At 34.1% G+C, this 14,998-nt stretch overlaps 1 protein-coding gene and 1 long non-coding RNA gene across 6 annotated transcripts in view; one reads left to right on the forward strand and one right to left on the reverse strand.

Moving 5' to 3' along the window:
• The window catches only part of LOC100619241 (cation channel sperm-associated auxiliary subunit beta-like), a 249,570-nt gene that overhangs the window by 104,360 nt on the left and 130,212 nt on the right, over positions 1–14,998 (reverse strand). For all 3 annotated transcript variants that reach the window (XM_016427568.2, XM_016427569.2, XM_007473197.3), the window contains 2 exons: positions 14,416–14,573; positions 9,626–9,810 (listed from right to left, as the gene is read on the reverse strand). In XM_016427568.2, the coding sequence (XP_016283054.2) occupies positions 9,626–9,810; positions 14,416–14,573 (343 nt within the window). The remainder of the gene's footprint in view (positions 1–9,625; positions 9,811–14,415; positions 14,574–14,998) is intronic.
• The window catches only part of LOC107650550 (uncharacterized), a 133,757-nt gene that overhangs the window by 69,681 nt on the left and 49,078 nt on the right, over positions 1–14,998 (forward strand). The window lies entirely within an intron of this gene.

A 14,998-nucleotide genomic window follows, 5' to 3' on the forward strand; every position in this document is an offset into this window, starting at 1 on the left:
AAGTGATCCTAGTATGTGAACAACTAGTTCTCAAGAGAATTCCTAACTATTAGCAGCTAAAAGAAAGGCCAATCAAAAAACTGACATCTTTTACAGAACAAATTCACAAAAGATGAGAGTGATCAATGTTGGTGGCATTGCAGAAAGATGTGTACACTAATAAGTAGATGGTGGAAGGAAACCATTCCAATAACTTTACTAAGTAAATCCTATAGAGAGCTATTTGTGAAGAATTACACTACACTGAATGACTGAACAACAAAAACATCAAATGTAATGGAATAATGCTGTTCTCCAATATAGACAAGCACCTGAAAATTAATAAAATATTTGTCCCGCATAAGTCATCAGCATTTCTATATATTTCCAACACAGCTCAGCAGCAAGAACTAGAAAGAAAAATCCCATTCAAAATCACCTTAGACAAAATAAAATGCTTAGGAATCTATCTCCCGAGACAAACACAGGAACTATATGAACACAACTACAAAACACTCTCCGCACAACTAAAACTAGACTCGAGCAATTGGAAAAACATTAACTGCTCATGGGTAGGACGAGCCAATATAATAAAAATGACCATCCTATCCAAAATTATTTATCTATTTAGTGCCATACCCATTGAATTTCCAAAAAATTTTTTTTACTGATTTAGAAAAAAACATAACAAAGTTCATTTGGAAGAACAAAGGATCAAGGATATTCAGGGAAATAATGAAAAAAATACATAGGAAGGGGGCCTTACAGTCCCAGATCTCAAACTATATTATAAAGCAGCGGTCATCAAAACAATTTGGTACTGGCTAAGAGACAGAAAGGAGGATCAGTGGAATAGACTTGGGGCAAGTGACCTCAGCAAGACAGTATATGATAAACCCAAAGATCCCAGCTTTGGGGACAAAAATCCACTATTCGATAAAAACTGCTGGGAAAATTTTAAGACAGTGTGGGAGAGATTAGGTTTGGATCAACACCTCACACCCTACACCAAGATAAATTCAAAATGGGTGAATGACTTGAACATAAAGATGGAAACTATAAGTAAATTATGCAAACACAGAATAGGATACATATCAGACCTTTGGGAAGGGAAAGATTTTAAAACCAAGCAAGACTTAGAAAGAGTCACAAAATGTAAAATAAATAATTTTGACATCAAATTAAAAAGTTTTTGTACAAACAAAACCAATGTAACTAAAATCAGAAGGGAAGCAACAAATTGGGAAACGATCTTCATAAAAACTTCTGAGAAAGGTTTAATTACTCAAATTTACAAAGAGCTAAATCAATTGTACAAAAAATCAAGCCATTCTCCAATTGATAAATGGGCAAGGGACATGAATAGGAAGTTTTCAGATAAAGAAATCAAAACTATTAATAAGCACGTGAAAAAGTGTTCTAATTCTCTTATAATCAGAGAGATGCAAATCAAAACAACTCTGAGGTATCACCTCACACCTAGCAGATTCTAACATGACAGCAAAGGAAAGTAATGAATGCTGGAGGGGATGTGGCAAAGTAGGGACACTAATTCATTGCTGGTGGGGTTGTGAACTGATCCAACCATTCTGGAGGGTAATTTGGAACTATGCCCAAAGGGTGCTAAAAGACTGTCTACCCTTTGATCCAGCCATAGCACTGCTGGGTTTGTACCCCCAAAGAGATAATAAGGGAAAAGACTTGTACAAGAATATTCAAAGCTGCGCTCTTTGTGGTGGCCAAAAATTGGAAAATGAGGGGATGCCCTTCAATTGGGGAATGGCTGAACAAATTGTGGTATATGTTGGTGATGGAATACTATTGTGCTAAAAGGAATGATGAACTGGAGGAATTCCATGGGAACTGGAACGACCTCCAGGAAGTGATGCAGAGTGAGAGGAGCAGAACCAGGAAAACATTGTACACAGAGACTGACACACTGTGGTACAAGAGAACATAATGGACGTCTCCATTAATGGCTTTACAATGTCCCTGAACAATCTGCAGGGATCTAGGAGAAAAAAACACTATCCACAAGCAGAGGACAAACTGTGGGAGTAAAAACACCAAGGAAAAGCAACTGCTTGACTACAGGGGTTGAGGGGACCTGTCTGAGGAGAGACTCTAAATGAACACTCTAATGCAAATACCAACAACATGGAAATGGGTTCGAATGAAGAACACATGTGATACCCAGTGGAATCGCGCGTCGGCTATGGGATAGTTGGGGGAGGGGGGGCGGTCTAGGGGGAAGGAAAAGAAAATGATCTTTGTCTCCAATGAATAATTTTTGGAAATGACCAAATAAAATAATGTTTAAAAACTTAACTAATTAATTAAATTAAATTAAATATTTGTAGCATACCAGGTATATTAGCATCTTGAAAGTAATATTGGTGTATTGATATTGTATCTTGTGTGTGCATATACCAGACTCATGGTCATGCTATTTTGTGATTATTGTATTTCCAAATCTTCAGTCCAAAGGACAAAAGAATTCCTGAGCAGGACATCATTTGCCACAGGGATCTAGCTACCACCTTGTTAGACCACATTTCATACCAAGTCACATATTCCATTAACCTCTTCCTCTTTGATTATGTGATTGTCAATTGAACCAATTTAAAAACCTATGCCATGTCACATGTTCATTAGTTACTTCCCACTCCACATTCCTAAAGTCTCCAATAAAAGTTTGGGGACACGTGCAAAATGCTCCTTTTGAGAAGCATCACCGAAGCATGCTGGATCCCTCATGTTTTAACTCTTTGTCTCTGAGTCTTCGTTCCTTTGTCTCTCTCACTCTATCTCTATAATCTCTTCATCCATTTTCCCTCAGTCTCCATTCTCCTTCTCAGGTGTCCACCCATGAAGAAATTAAGTAGGAACTGCAGGCAGTTCCAACAATATTTAAAGGAGCATGTTTTGTAGTAATGAAGCAAACTAGTTGCCCATGAAATGGCTAATGGTGAAACAAGTGTTACATGAATATAATATATAATATACTATATACTGTTCTATAAGAATAGTAAGAATATAATGTATACAGAGTAACATAAAAAGAATTATATGAACTATTGCAAAAAGAAGCATGTATAATCATGAAAACAATTAACACAATGATTAAAACAATGAAAGTTAAAAGAAGAGCAAACACAAAAATTTAGAAAATATTGCAAAATTATGACCAAGTTAAATCCCAACAAAGGAATAGGAAAAACAGCTCTCGAATTCTTGTTGATGTGGGGGGTCCATGAGTATTAACACTACTTATGTGAGACTTTTTCAATATGTAAATTCATTTGGCTTATTTTTTAAAAATTCTTTATTCTGGCTTTTGAGGTTGTGGAGAAGAAAACACAAATGGAATTATAAGTAACAGAGAAATAAGATATCAGTAAAATATTTTTAAAAAGGAGAATTCAGATAAATGCAGAAAACTGGATATATTAAATACATCTTTTGATGTCCAATGAATAACAAATAAGAAAGAGCATTTGAAAAAATATATATAAATTAAATTATTATCAAAGTATATAATCCTATTAATATGTAGGGATAAAAATAATGGAAAGGAAATAAAATTTCATTAAAGAATAAGACAATAATGAGACAAAATAAGCAAATTTTGAGATGAAGACAAAGTGGTCTTTTGGGGAAATTTATATATCTCTAAGCAATTTATTTAATAAAAGAAAAAGAACACAGCAAAGAATTGTATATGCAAAGATTTTTTTAAAGAAAAAATAATCAAAAGAATATTTTTTTTAATTGAACACAACTTAGAAAAATATGGGAAAGAATCCTTTCAGACTTTCTATGACAGAAATATTGTACTGATACCTAAACTACGAAGAGTTAAAACAGATAAAACTATAGACCAATCTCCCATAAACACTGTGAAAAAGTAATACTAGTCTATAGCCCTTTCTTTGGTACCCCAAGACAAAGTTTAGATTTTAAAAGAGAGAGTTTGGGTAGTAAGCTTGAAGTGACAATTCAGCTTTTTTACCCCACCTTCTAACTGTATTAAGAAAATGGACAAATCCTGTTCATGTGTAAATAATCTTTTAAGACAGTGAGTAGAAAAAAGATAGTGGGGTCTTAGAGAGGAGTAGTCATGATCAGTCTGTCACCATTCTAAAGGTCTTGTGACTCCTGGTATCCATAAGACCCTTGTCTCTTGTCCCTCTGGACTTCCTGGCATCCCTTAGGTCTTCTTCTTGATCAAAATGAGGTTGGAGTCTTCCAAAAGGAAGGGTTTTGGAAAGGAATGTAATGAAGAGCATAAATTTGAGTATAGAAAGGAAGTAAGGACTTTTGGGGGCAAATCCAGAGCAAGAATGCATGCATAGGCCCAGCTCTCTAATTATATCTCCTACCCATTAAGACTAAGGATATATGGTTGACTACTGGGATGAGTTCTTGAATGATGTAATATTAGAGTATGAAAAAAGGGGAAAGTTCTCATTCAGTTGTCTTAGGTTGGAAGGAAAACTCAATGACCAAACTTTGCTGAGAGACACTTGTCTCTCTCAATAAACCTGTTATTGGCTTGGAGTTTTGCCTCTTAGTTTTCTTTCAGATTGGCAGAAAATATTTGCTACAGGTAATACCATAAACAAATTAGAGGGATATGGAAAAGTCAATCAGTCAGATGTGTGGATTTGAAGAATTTATGAGCAAACAAGACTTAGAAAATGTTATAAAACTGAAATGGATAATTTTGATTACATTAAATTTGACTGTACAAACAAAATAAAATGCAACCAAGATTAGAAGGGAAACACCAAATTTGGGGAAAAAATTATACCAAGTGCTTCTGACAAAAGACTCATTTCTCAAATATATTGAGAATTAAATCAAATTTATAAGAAAATAAAGCAATTCCTCAATTGACAATTGTTCAAAGGGTTTGAACAGGCAATTCTCAGATAATATTGAAATTAAATCTAACATCATATGAAAAAAATACTTCAAATCACTATTGATTAGAGAAATGCAAATTAAAACAACTCTGAGATACCACTTCATGCCTATCAGATTGATTAACATGACAAAAAAAGGAAAATAAATGTTGGAGGGGATATGGGAAAATTGGGAGACTAATACTGTTGGTAGAACTGTGAATTGATTACAAGCATATTCCATGAAAATTATTGCATCATAAGAAATGATGAACAGAATAAGTTCAGAAAAACCTGGAAAAACTTATGAACTTATGTAAAGTGAAGTGAGGAGAACCAGAACAATGTATACAATAACAACTATTATACAATAATTAACTGGGAAGGACTAAACCATTATCAGCATAGCAATTTTCCAAAATAGCCACAAGGGACTCATGATAAACATTCAATCCATAGCCAAAGAAAGAACTATTGGAGTTTGAATGCAGATCAAAGCTTTCCATCTTCCCCTATCTTTCCTTCATTAGATTTCTCTTCTATGTGTGATTTGTGTCTTTTATAATGGCATGGGCAATACAGAAATATGTATTACATGAAAGTATGAGTAGAGCTTGCATAAGACTGTCAACTCCCTCAGGGAATGTAACTGTGAAAATGTGGGTTTCAAGACTGTGAAATGCCAAAATCAAAAATAAGTGGTCGCCATGGGAAAATTCCCAAATATGAAAATACCCAAGTTATCTGGGTTTTATGGAGATTTTTAATTAATACAAATGAAGGAATTAAAGGAAGAGAGAGTGAGAGAGAAAGAGAAAAATAGTAGAAAGGGCCTAGGCCAAATGGCCTGGAGAAATAGTAGAAAGACACTCAGTCTTTATCAACTCACCACAAGATCATCCAAAGCAAGCTCTAGTCCTCCTCTGAACTCCTCAACCCTGAACTGAGTTCAGAGAGCTCCTTTTCAAGAGAATTTTCTCTTATGTCACCTCTCCTAAATTTTCACATCTATTGATCATAGTAGAGGCTTTTTCCCAGAACTGCCCATCCTTAGTTCACATCTTCTTTTGTTATCACCTTCTCTGATTAGATTATATCTTCTGAGTATTTCACGTCTCTTTGCTAAGCTTGCCCTTTGTAAGTTGCTTACCTTTTAGTGATTAATTTAACCTTTATAGGTACTTAGCACCCTTTTGTATTAGATCTACAAATAGACCACCTAGCTTAGGGTTTTTGTTTCACTATAAGTATGAGTTGGGGACTTTTCATTGTCCAATCAGGAATTTTACAACTGTGTCTTCCCCTAAGGCACTGTCTGAGCAGGGTGGAGTAATTTTAAAGTTCTTAATACATTCCTGACTAAGTACCTCCATTGTAGAAAATGGGGAATAGCTTAATCAAATCTTCTGAAGTAGAGTCTGAGCAGTTTTAAGATTCACAGGAGGATTGGGAAGGTCAGGAGGGAGAAAAATTTGAATTCTAAAATGTCAAAAAACAATTGTCAAAAATTGTTTCTATATGTAATAGAAAAAATTTTGAAAAATTTAAAAAGGAAAAAGAAAGAAATTCTCAAGGAAAACTGCTCTGATATTCTAGAATAAGAGGGTAAAATATAAATTGAAAGAATCCACCAATTACCTCCTGAAAGAGATCCCAAAAAGATAACCCCCAGGAATACTATAGTCAAATTCCAGAACTCCCAGGTTAAGGAGAAAATGTTGCTAGTAGCCAAAATGAAACAATGCAAATATTTTAGAGCCACAGTCAGGATAACAAAACTGAGTATAATCCAACAGGAGAAAAAAAAATTGGTATTTAATGAAATAGAGGACTTTCAAACATTTCTTATAAAAAGAACAAAGTTGAATGGTAAATTCTGACTCTCAACTCTAAGGCCCAAGAGAAGCATAAAAAAGGCAAAGAGAAATAAAAAAACATTCAATAGGGTGAAATTTTTATACCCCACCAAGGAAAATGATTCTTGTAACTCCTAAAAACCTTATCATTATTAGGGCAGTTAGAAGAGGTATACATAGACAAAGGGCAAGGTTGTGAATTGAATATGATGCAGTGATATCTAAAAAAATTAAATTAAGGCATAAGAGGAATGTTTTCTGAAAAGGGGGAAGGAAAAATATTAAATTATCTCACATAAAAGAGGCACTAAAGAGCTTTTACAGTGGAGGCAAGTATGGAAAAGGCAGAGAGGGGAGCATGTGAACCTTTGGCTCAATAAAGGAAGAACGTACACAACCAGTTGGTTATAGAATACTATCTTATCCTATGGGGAAAAAAAAGGAGTGGGGTTGATAAAAAAGAAGGTAAATTGGAGAAGAAGCAATGTTTAAAGGGGAAATAGAATGGAGAATAATAACCAGAAATCATAATAGTACAAAGCATTTTACAAGTCTAATAGAAAGCTCCTTTCTCAAATACATAAGAGAAATAATCTGAATATTTAAGAATACAAGTCATTTCCCAATTGATAAAACCTGGAATCAGAAGTTAGGAGAAAAAAGAGGCAGTATATTCCTCTCCATGAAAGAGGCCACTTCAATGATAGGCTATGAAGTGCTGACTGACTAGGCAGCAAGCAGCCAATATAAATATATATATATATATATATATATATATATATATATATAAGTCTCCTTCCCCCTTCATATTAGCTCACCCCTACCCCCACCCAGGCCTTGACCTACAAATCAAAACACCTGCACTTCCAACCCAATTCAGGTGAGGTAAGGGGAGCAACCAAGCTGTGCATTGCCCTTTCTGTCCTTCATCAGTCTCCCTCCTAAGCTTATTCTGGAGTCCTCAGTCAACAAAAGGTAACAAACTAGCCTTTGTGAGCTGAATGCTCTTTCTGAGAATAGCACACTCAATTCTGTCTCATATACAGGCAATTCAGACAAAATAATTAAAACTCTACATAATCCTGCAAAAAATGCTCTAAATCACTATTAATTTTTTTAAAAAGCAGAGATAGTAATCATGATCTCTGACAAAGTTAAAGCTAAAATAGATATAATAGAGATAAATAGGGAAAATATATTACATTTAAAAGTATCACAGATAATGGCACATTATCAATATTAAGCCTATATGCACCAAATGTTATATATACATATATATATATATATATATATATTTATATATATAGCATCTAAATTTTTAAAGAAAAGGCTAGATGAATTACAGGTGGAAATAAATAACAAAACAAGAATAATGAGTGGTTTTAATTTTCCCCTCTCAGAACTAAATAAATTTAACCCCCCAATAAGAAAGAAGTCAAGGAGATGAACAGAATCTTGCATAACTTAAGTATGATTGAATGAGAACAGAAAAGAGTATACGTCTTCTCAGTGATATATGACACCTTTACAAAAATTGACCTTATATAGGGCACAAAAACATTATATTATAGTTAGATGTAGATCTAATGATATTTAACAAAATATAGGTTCAGGAAATGATTTAATAATTATCAATGCAATGTCTAATCATGACTCCAGAAAACTGATGATGAATCAGACTCTCTTGGAAGAAAGATGCAAAATGAGATATATATTTTTAAAACTAGCCAATGGTATACTTATTTGTTACGAAGGAGAGTTTTGTTTTTTGTAGGAGAAATGGTGGAGATTGGATAAGTCCATAGCAAAAATAATGGCAGAAAATGTGGGGGATGGGAGGAAGAGTAGCAATAAAATACTAAGATAACATGCAGAAAAGAGCAGAAGAATTCAAGAGGGGACACAGACCAGGAGAGAAGGGTTGGTATGATCATGTTAAATTTAATATACACTTTAAAATATTGTTCAAATGGAAGTTCATAGTTTAATATACAATCCTTTTTTCTGTTCTTTATATACTGTTATTGAAAAGGAAGGGTACCATGTTGAGGGAGTTGCTCAAAGAGTACTAAACTTTGTTCTAGGGTTACCCCTATTGAATGTATATTTTTGTACATTAACTAAATCAGGAGAGGGAGAGAGAAAGAGAGAGAGAGAGACAGACAGACAGACAAACAGACAGACAGACAGACAGACAGAGACAGAGAGAGAGAGAGAGAGAGAGAGAGAGAGAGAGAGAGAGAGAGAGAGAGAGGAAAGGAGAGAGAGAGAGATACATGATTCTTAACCTTAATTCATGGAGGTTAAAAGAAATATTTTAACAATTATATTCCATTATAATCTACTTCCTTTGGAACTGTATGCACCTTTATATTATGCATTTTAAAAAACATTCTTCTAACAAGCATGTAAAGATGTCCAGTCCACAGAAAAGATTTCAAAAAACCCTGACCTAGAAGAAACCATCAGCACATTGGAGAGAACCTCTATGGAGGATTTATTTAAGGAAGAGGCTGGCAGCAGTGTCTGTATCCAGAATTTGAAACAAAGATGTATAAATAATTTTTAAAATCAGATGGGAAGCAGGGATCATTTATAAATTCTACCAGTGGCAAGAAATATCTATACTCATGAAGTCATTGATTCACTGAAGCATCAACATAAGAGGTTAATTTCTGCCATAAAAATTATACAATCTATCACATAATAAATAGTAATAGTAAGAGAGAACAGTCTATGATTCACCTAAAAAACTCCAGTGAATAACCAACCAATAGGTACAAGTCCACTTGGAAATATCTCTCTAGAAGAAGTTATATCTTTTTCATATGATAATTTCCCATTGTTTAATAGTCATTAATTACTTCTTAAAAGCAAACTTACCAGAAGTAAGAATAATTTTAAAGAGATTTGCATGTCTTTCTATCCTAATAGCAGAATTTAAACAAGGACTCAACTTTGGAGTTTCTATTTCAAACGGACTTTGTAAATTTATCATCACTGAACTTGGAAAGCCTTCAACTTCTTCATGTAGCATTAGCTTCAGTATTTCACCAAATCCCGTAGTTCTATGGAAAAAGAAATTTAATGTCACTTAGGCTCTGTGTTAAGGGAAACAACTAATTAGTGAGTTTGGATTAGATGATTACTAAGAAATATTGCTTAGATTTTTATGACTCTTTAATTCTTTCCAAAATCATAAAAAGAGACAGATATCAAATAGAACCACTCAGGTTTTCATTTAGTACAAAGGATTAGTGGCATGGATCTTTTTTCCTTTCTATATTTCTAAAAATCTAACAAATAAAACCATCTATAACTATTTTATTTTTCAAAAAAATATTGAAGGGGGTAGCTAGGTGGCTCAAAGGACTAAGAACCAGGTCCAAAGTTAGGAGGTCCTAGGTTTAAATATTGTGAGTATGAAACCCCCTGCCATTTTTATGATTATAATAGTACTAGCCTTTATGATTATTTTCTTAACACAATCATTTGTCTTGAGTTAATAGTCAAATAATAGTTTGCTTTATAAGCAAATAGTTTGCTTTATAAAAAGTATAAAGATAAGATAAAAAATTATTTTAGAAAAGGATCAAATCTTGATCCTGGATCCTTGAATTTAACCCTTAATCCAGGAGTTTCCACATGAATCCTACCACACTCCTCTCATGTACATTCTGAGATGCACACAGGAGGTGGAGGGGTACTCTTATGGGCACATATCAGTTAACCAAACTGCTGACACTAATCATCAGCAAAAACACCAAGACCCTGACTGAGTATTGAAAGGTCTTGGAAAGGTCAGCGATAATAATAGACATAAGTTACCACCCATAGTGATCTTTTACACATGAACAGCACTTCATGGTCATTAATTAAGAAATGCCCATGTGAAAGATTTTGCATCCTTTCTATTTTAATTCTGATTGTTTGTATCATCAGATTTCTTGTCATGAAAAAGGCTCTCCCCTAAGGTTCACAGTCTTGACTTGATCTTGACTAGGGTCAGGCTTTATTGGGAGTTTTGGCCATCTCTCAATAAGCCTATTTAGCTTGGAATTTTTTCATTGGTGTTTTAAATTTTTACCACAGTATGGTATTAGATACTTCCTAGCTTTGTGACTCTGGGCAAGTCACTTAACCCCCATTGCCTAGACTTGTCTGTTTCTAATTCTAGATACATATACTGTTGCTGGCTACTTCTGTCCTGGGGAATCTGGTAGGATGCTAATGAAATGAAAATGTTCAGATTATTTTTGGTGGCTTCAACATTCACAATGTCCTTTGGCCAAGGAAATAAGGAGAGAAGTCTAAGACACTGCTGAGACCAAGAAGCTTCTCCTCTTCAGATGCCTGGTTAGAAAGCTTCCACTTGGTTTATGACCCACTCAAATCTCCCAGGCTCTGAGTCACTCTCTTGCTTTAGATAAGTGCCACATAGGGCATGATCAAGTCACTCAAATTATCTGTAAATACCTTCTAGATTAAATTCCTTTTTGTTGATATCCAATCCTTTTTAACAATTAGTCCACAATCTCTGATTCAGTGCAATTTCTTTTTGTGATAAAATCATCACAGTTAATCAGTGGGGTGATGTGATTTTGATCATTGTTTTTATGCCTAGTTCCATACTAGTCAACCAATACTATGATTCTTGGTAATTATGAGTGTCTCCTCTATTCAGTACTTTCAAGGAGAAAAAAGAGACCAGAAACTAGTATCAGGCAGGCATGCTGAGGACAGAGACCTCTATGTGATTGGTAGAAGCCTTCAACTTCCACTATTGTGCCTTTCTTGTGCAGAAGAATCAGCATGAAATTAATAGAATTAGTATAAAAAATAGGAACCAAGGGAAGTTTTCATTTATTTATTCATTCAAAATGAATCTGTAGAAACAGAATATTTGAGTCTAAAACTTAGAAACTTAAGGGCATCCAACTTATAAATGATAATCATAAGATAATGATGAATATCCTAAATCTATGAGATACTAATTATTTATGTGACAAATGATAATTTGTTGTAATCTTTGAACTTTAAAATACCTTTATCTCAGTCTGGACTCCTTGGAACTATATGTTATTAATTTTCACAATCTAATATTACAAATTCATCTTTGATAATTACCTATCATGTTAAATAAATTTTAGAAGCCAATAATAAAAACTGAGTTGTATACACCAATGGATTTATCCACCATTATCAAAGTAGTTTATCTTGAGACTGAAACTATGAAATTGCTAAGATTGAAGAATAGGATAAAAAAAATTTCTATGGGCAAACTCTATAAGAATGCAACAAAAAAATGTGTCATCACAAAAGCACTGAAGAAAGAGCTGGACAAATATTCTGATCCAGGAATGGTTCAAGCAGGTCTAGAGGCTCAATCATGGGAATGGAACAAAATGACATATTTGTAGACCGTCTAATATTTATCATGAAAGAAAGTTTACTGAACATTAATATGGAGAGGAAATTTAGCAAAGATATAGCAGTGGTCAAAATGTATCTTGTTCACATTGTCTCTTCAGAAACTTTTCTGGTTAATATTTTGACTAATATAGTAGTAGAAGCTAATCAAGTCTGAGGGGACACTGACTCTTCTTGACCTGAAGTTTTTAATACCTTGGCAATATAAGACTCACATATATAGCCTAAGCCCTACCAAACCAAAGCTATCAAGTCCTAGGAATGACTTCCTGCCTTATAGGGGAAAATGAGACCAACCCATATGGCATGAAACATAACAGATGTTATTTCTATTACCACACAGCAGATCCATTAATGTTATTGCTCTAATCCTGAAATTACAGTTGTCATAGTCACACTCACATGAGTACAATTCCTTGAAAACTACTAATGTAGTAGTAGAAGACCAAAATATTGGTGCCATAGTTCTGGAGGAAGTGGAATATCAATCTTGGGACTGAAGATTATTTTGTCTTGCAAATCTATGGAGGTACCAGGATTGTGATCTGGATTTCTTAGATCGCAAAGGGAATATATGATACATTTTGGCTGGATTTGGAATCACTGCATCTTTGTTCAAATCAAGCTTTGACACTGCTTGGGTAAATTTAGGCAAGATACTTAACTCCTCTGTGCCTCGGTTTCCTCATCTATAAAATGAGGAGTTTGGATTAGGTAAATTCTAAGATTCTATCCAGCTTTATGTCTAACTAAAATGTATATGCTTTGCTTATTATTGAGGAGCAGAATTGAGTTAGGAATGGTATCCTTTAATAGACCTTCTCTTTTCATGCCCCTCTTTAGAAACCCAGAATCAAAGATTATCAGAGCTGGAAATGATCTAGGCGGCCATCTAGGACAACCCATACTTAACCAATAATCTCGTCAGACAACATATCAAATAGCCATCCAAATCTTATTTCAAAACCTCCAAGAATGCCCTTCTGTGGCGATCAGCTCTAATTGCCAGGAAGCTTGCCCATAATTAAAGTTTAAATCTGAATATTCTCTGAGACTAAGTAGAATTAAATCTAATTTTCATTCCACATGACAGACCTTCAAATAAATGAAAGAATATTTTGTCTGTGTAAGTGTCCTGTTCTCCATAATACTTACCCAATTCTTTTAGCCAATTATCATATGCCCTTCACCATCCTAGTTGCCTTCCTCTGGACACCCTCTAGCTTGTCAATGTTCTTTCAAAAATGTAGACAGAAATAATGTACATACACCACTCTTGCTCTAACCAGAGCATAATACAGTGAAACAATAACCTTCCTAATTCTGGACACTGTTCATTCTTAAAGGTTAAGATTTTATTGGTTATTATAAAAGAAAGGGAAAGGGAAGAAGTAAGTACCTATTATGTTCCAGACCTTGTGCTTTATAAATATTATCTCATTTAATCCTCATAAGGACCCTGAGAATTAGGTTCTATTACTATATCCATTTTATAGTTGAAGAAACTGAGGCAAGTAGAAGTTAAATGACTTTCTCAGGGTTATATAGCCAGGAAAGTGTCTAAGAATAGATTTGAACTCAATTCTTAAGACTCAAGACTGTTCACTGTACCACTTAGGTGCCCAAAGTACACAGCTGTTGTATATTGAACTTGTAGTCCCCTAAATTCCCAAGATCTCATTTTAGACCAACTTCTATCTCCCCCATTTTACCCTTGTGAAAGCTGATTTTTTTAACTCAAAAGTAAAATTTCACAGTTATATTTATTTCATTTCATTAGGTTCAGTCCAATATTCCATTAAAAGCTTTTCCTTCTAGTTTTATCATACTTTTTAGATTTCTCAACTTAAGGATTCTTCTCAACTACTACATTCTGCTCTATGTGTACAACTATTCCAACTCATAGTTCAAATGCCTTAACTCCAAAATACTGAGCTGGAACATAAACTGTGTCCTTTCCCACCTTCAAGATATGGGCATTTCATTAAATGGAAGATTACTAGATCTTCTCCATGAGTGGCATCGTCCAAGCTGACATCCATCATTTCACTTGCTTCTTAGAGGATAGCTGCTACTTTTCATCAGTCATTACTTTGCTGTAATCACTTAGTTAACTATAAATCAATCAGTTATATTGATTCTATAGATCCCATGGGCCCTTATTTAAATCTATGGGATGTGACCTTCAGAAAACAATAGAAACCAATAGTAAAGTTAATAATATGAAATAAATAATAATCTACTTTAATTGGAGTCTTCTGCCAACGTGACGGTTTTGAAATTCTAAGTCACGTGTCAATGATGCTGGAGAATTCCTGGGTACATATGCAAAGAATATAATTTGAGATGTTGTGATGTACTGTGGAGCTAATGCAGTTATAAATTTTATATCTTCATCAACCTGGAAAGGGGGAAAAAAGTAATTCATATTTTAAACATTCTGCTTTTATATTTTTAAAGAAAATTGAAAAAGTCCTCATATAATAAATTGCATAATGTTATAATTCAGAATATTTGTGCTTTTCTGAGTAATGCCCTCTCTATTCATTATATTCCACCTGACTCCATTATGTGTTCAAGGGACTGTATATATCTTTGGTGCAGAGTAAAGAAAAAGTTTTCCATCTTCTCTCTTCCTATAATCTCTATTAAGAGTGAGATTTTACTATGGGATAAGAATTTACTGAGCCTTCAATTACTGGTACTCTCTGTGTCTGAAATGACCCAGGTGGTATGGGTAGTGGTGGGTAATATAGATTTGAAAAGCCCAAATATAGATTTTTATAGAAGCAAAATGATTTAGTACCTAAAGGATATTAGACATTA

The sequence above is a fragment of the Monodelphis domestica genome, chromosome 1 (genome assembly GCF_027887165.1).
Source record: "Monodelphis domestica isolate mMonDom1 chromosome 1, mMonDom1.pri, whole genome shotgun sequence".
In the NCBI taxonomy this organism is placed as follows: Eukaryota; Metazoa; Chordata; class Mammalia; order Didelphimorphia; family Didelphidae; genus Monodelphis; species Monodelphis domestica.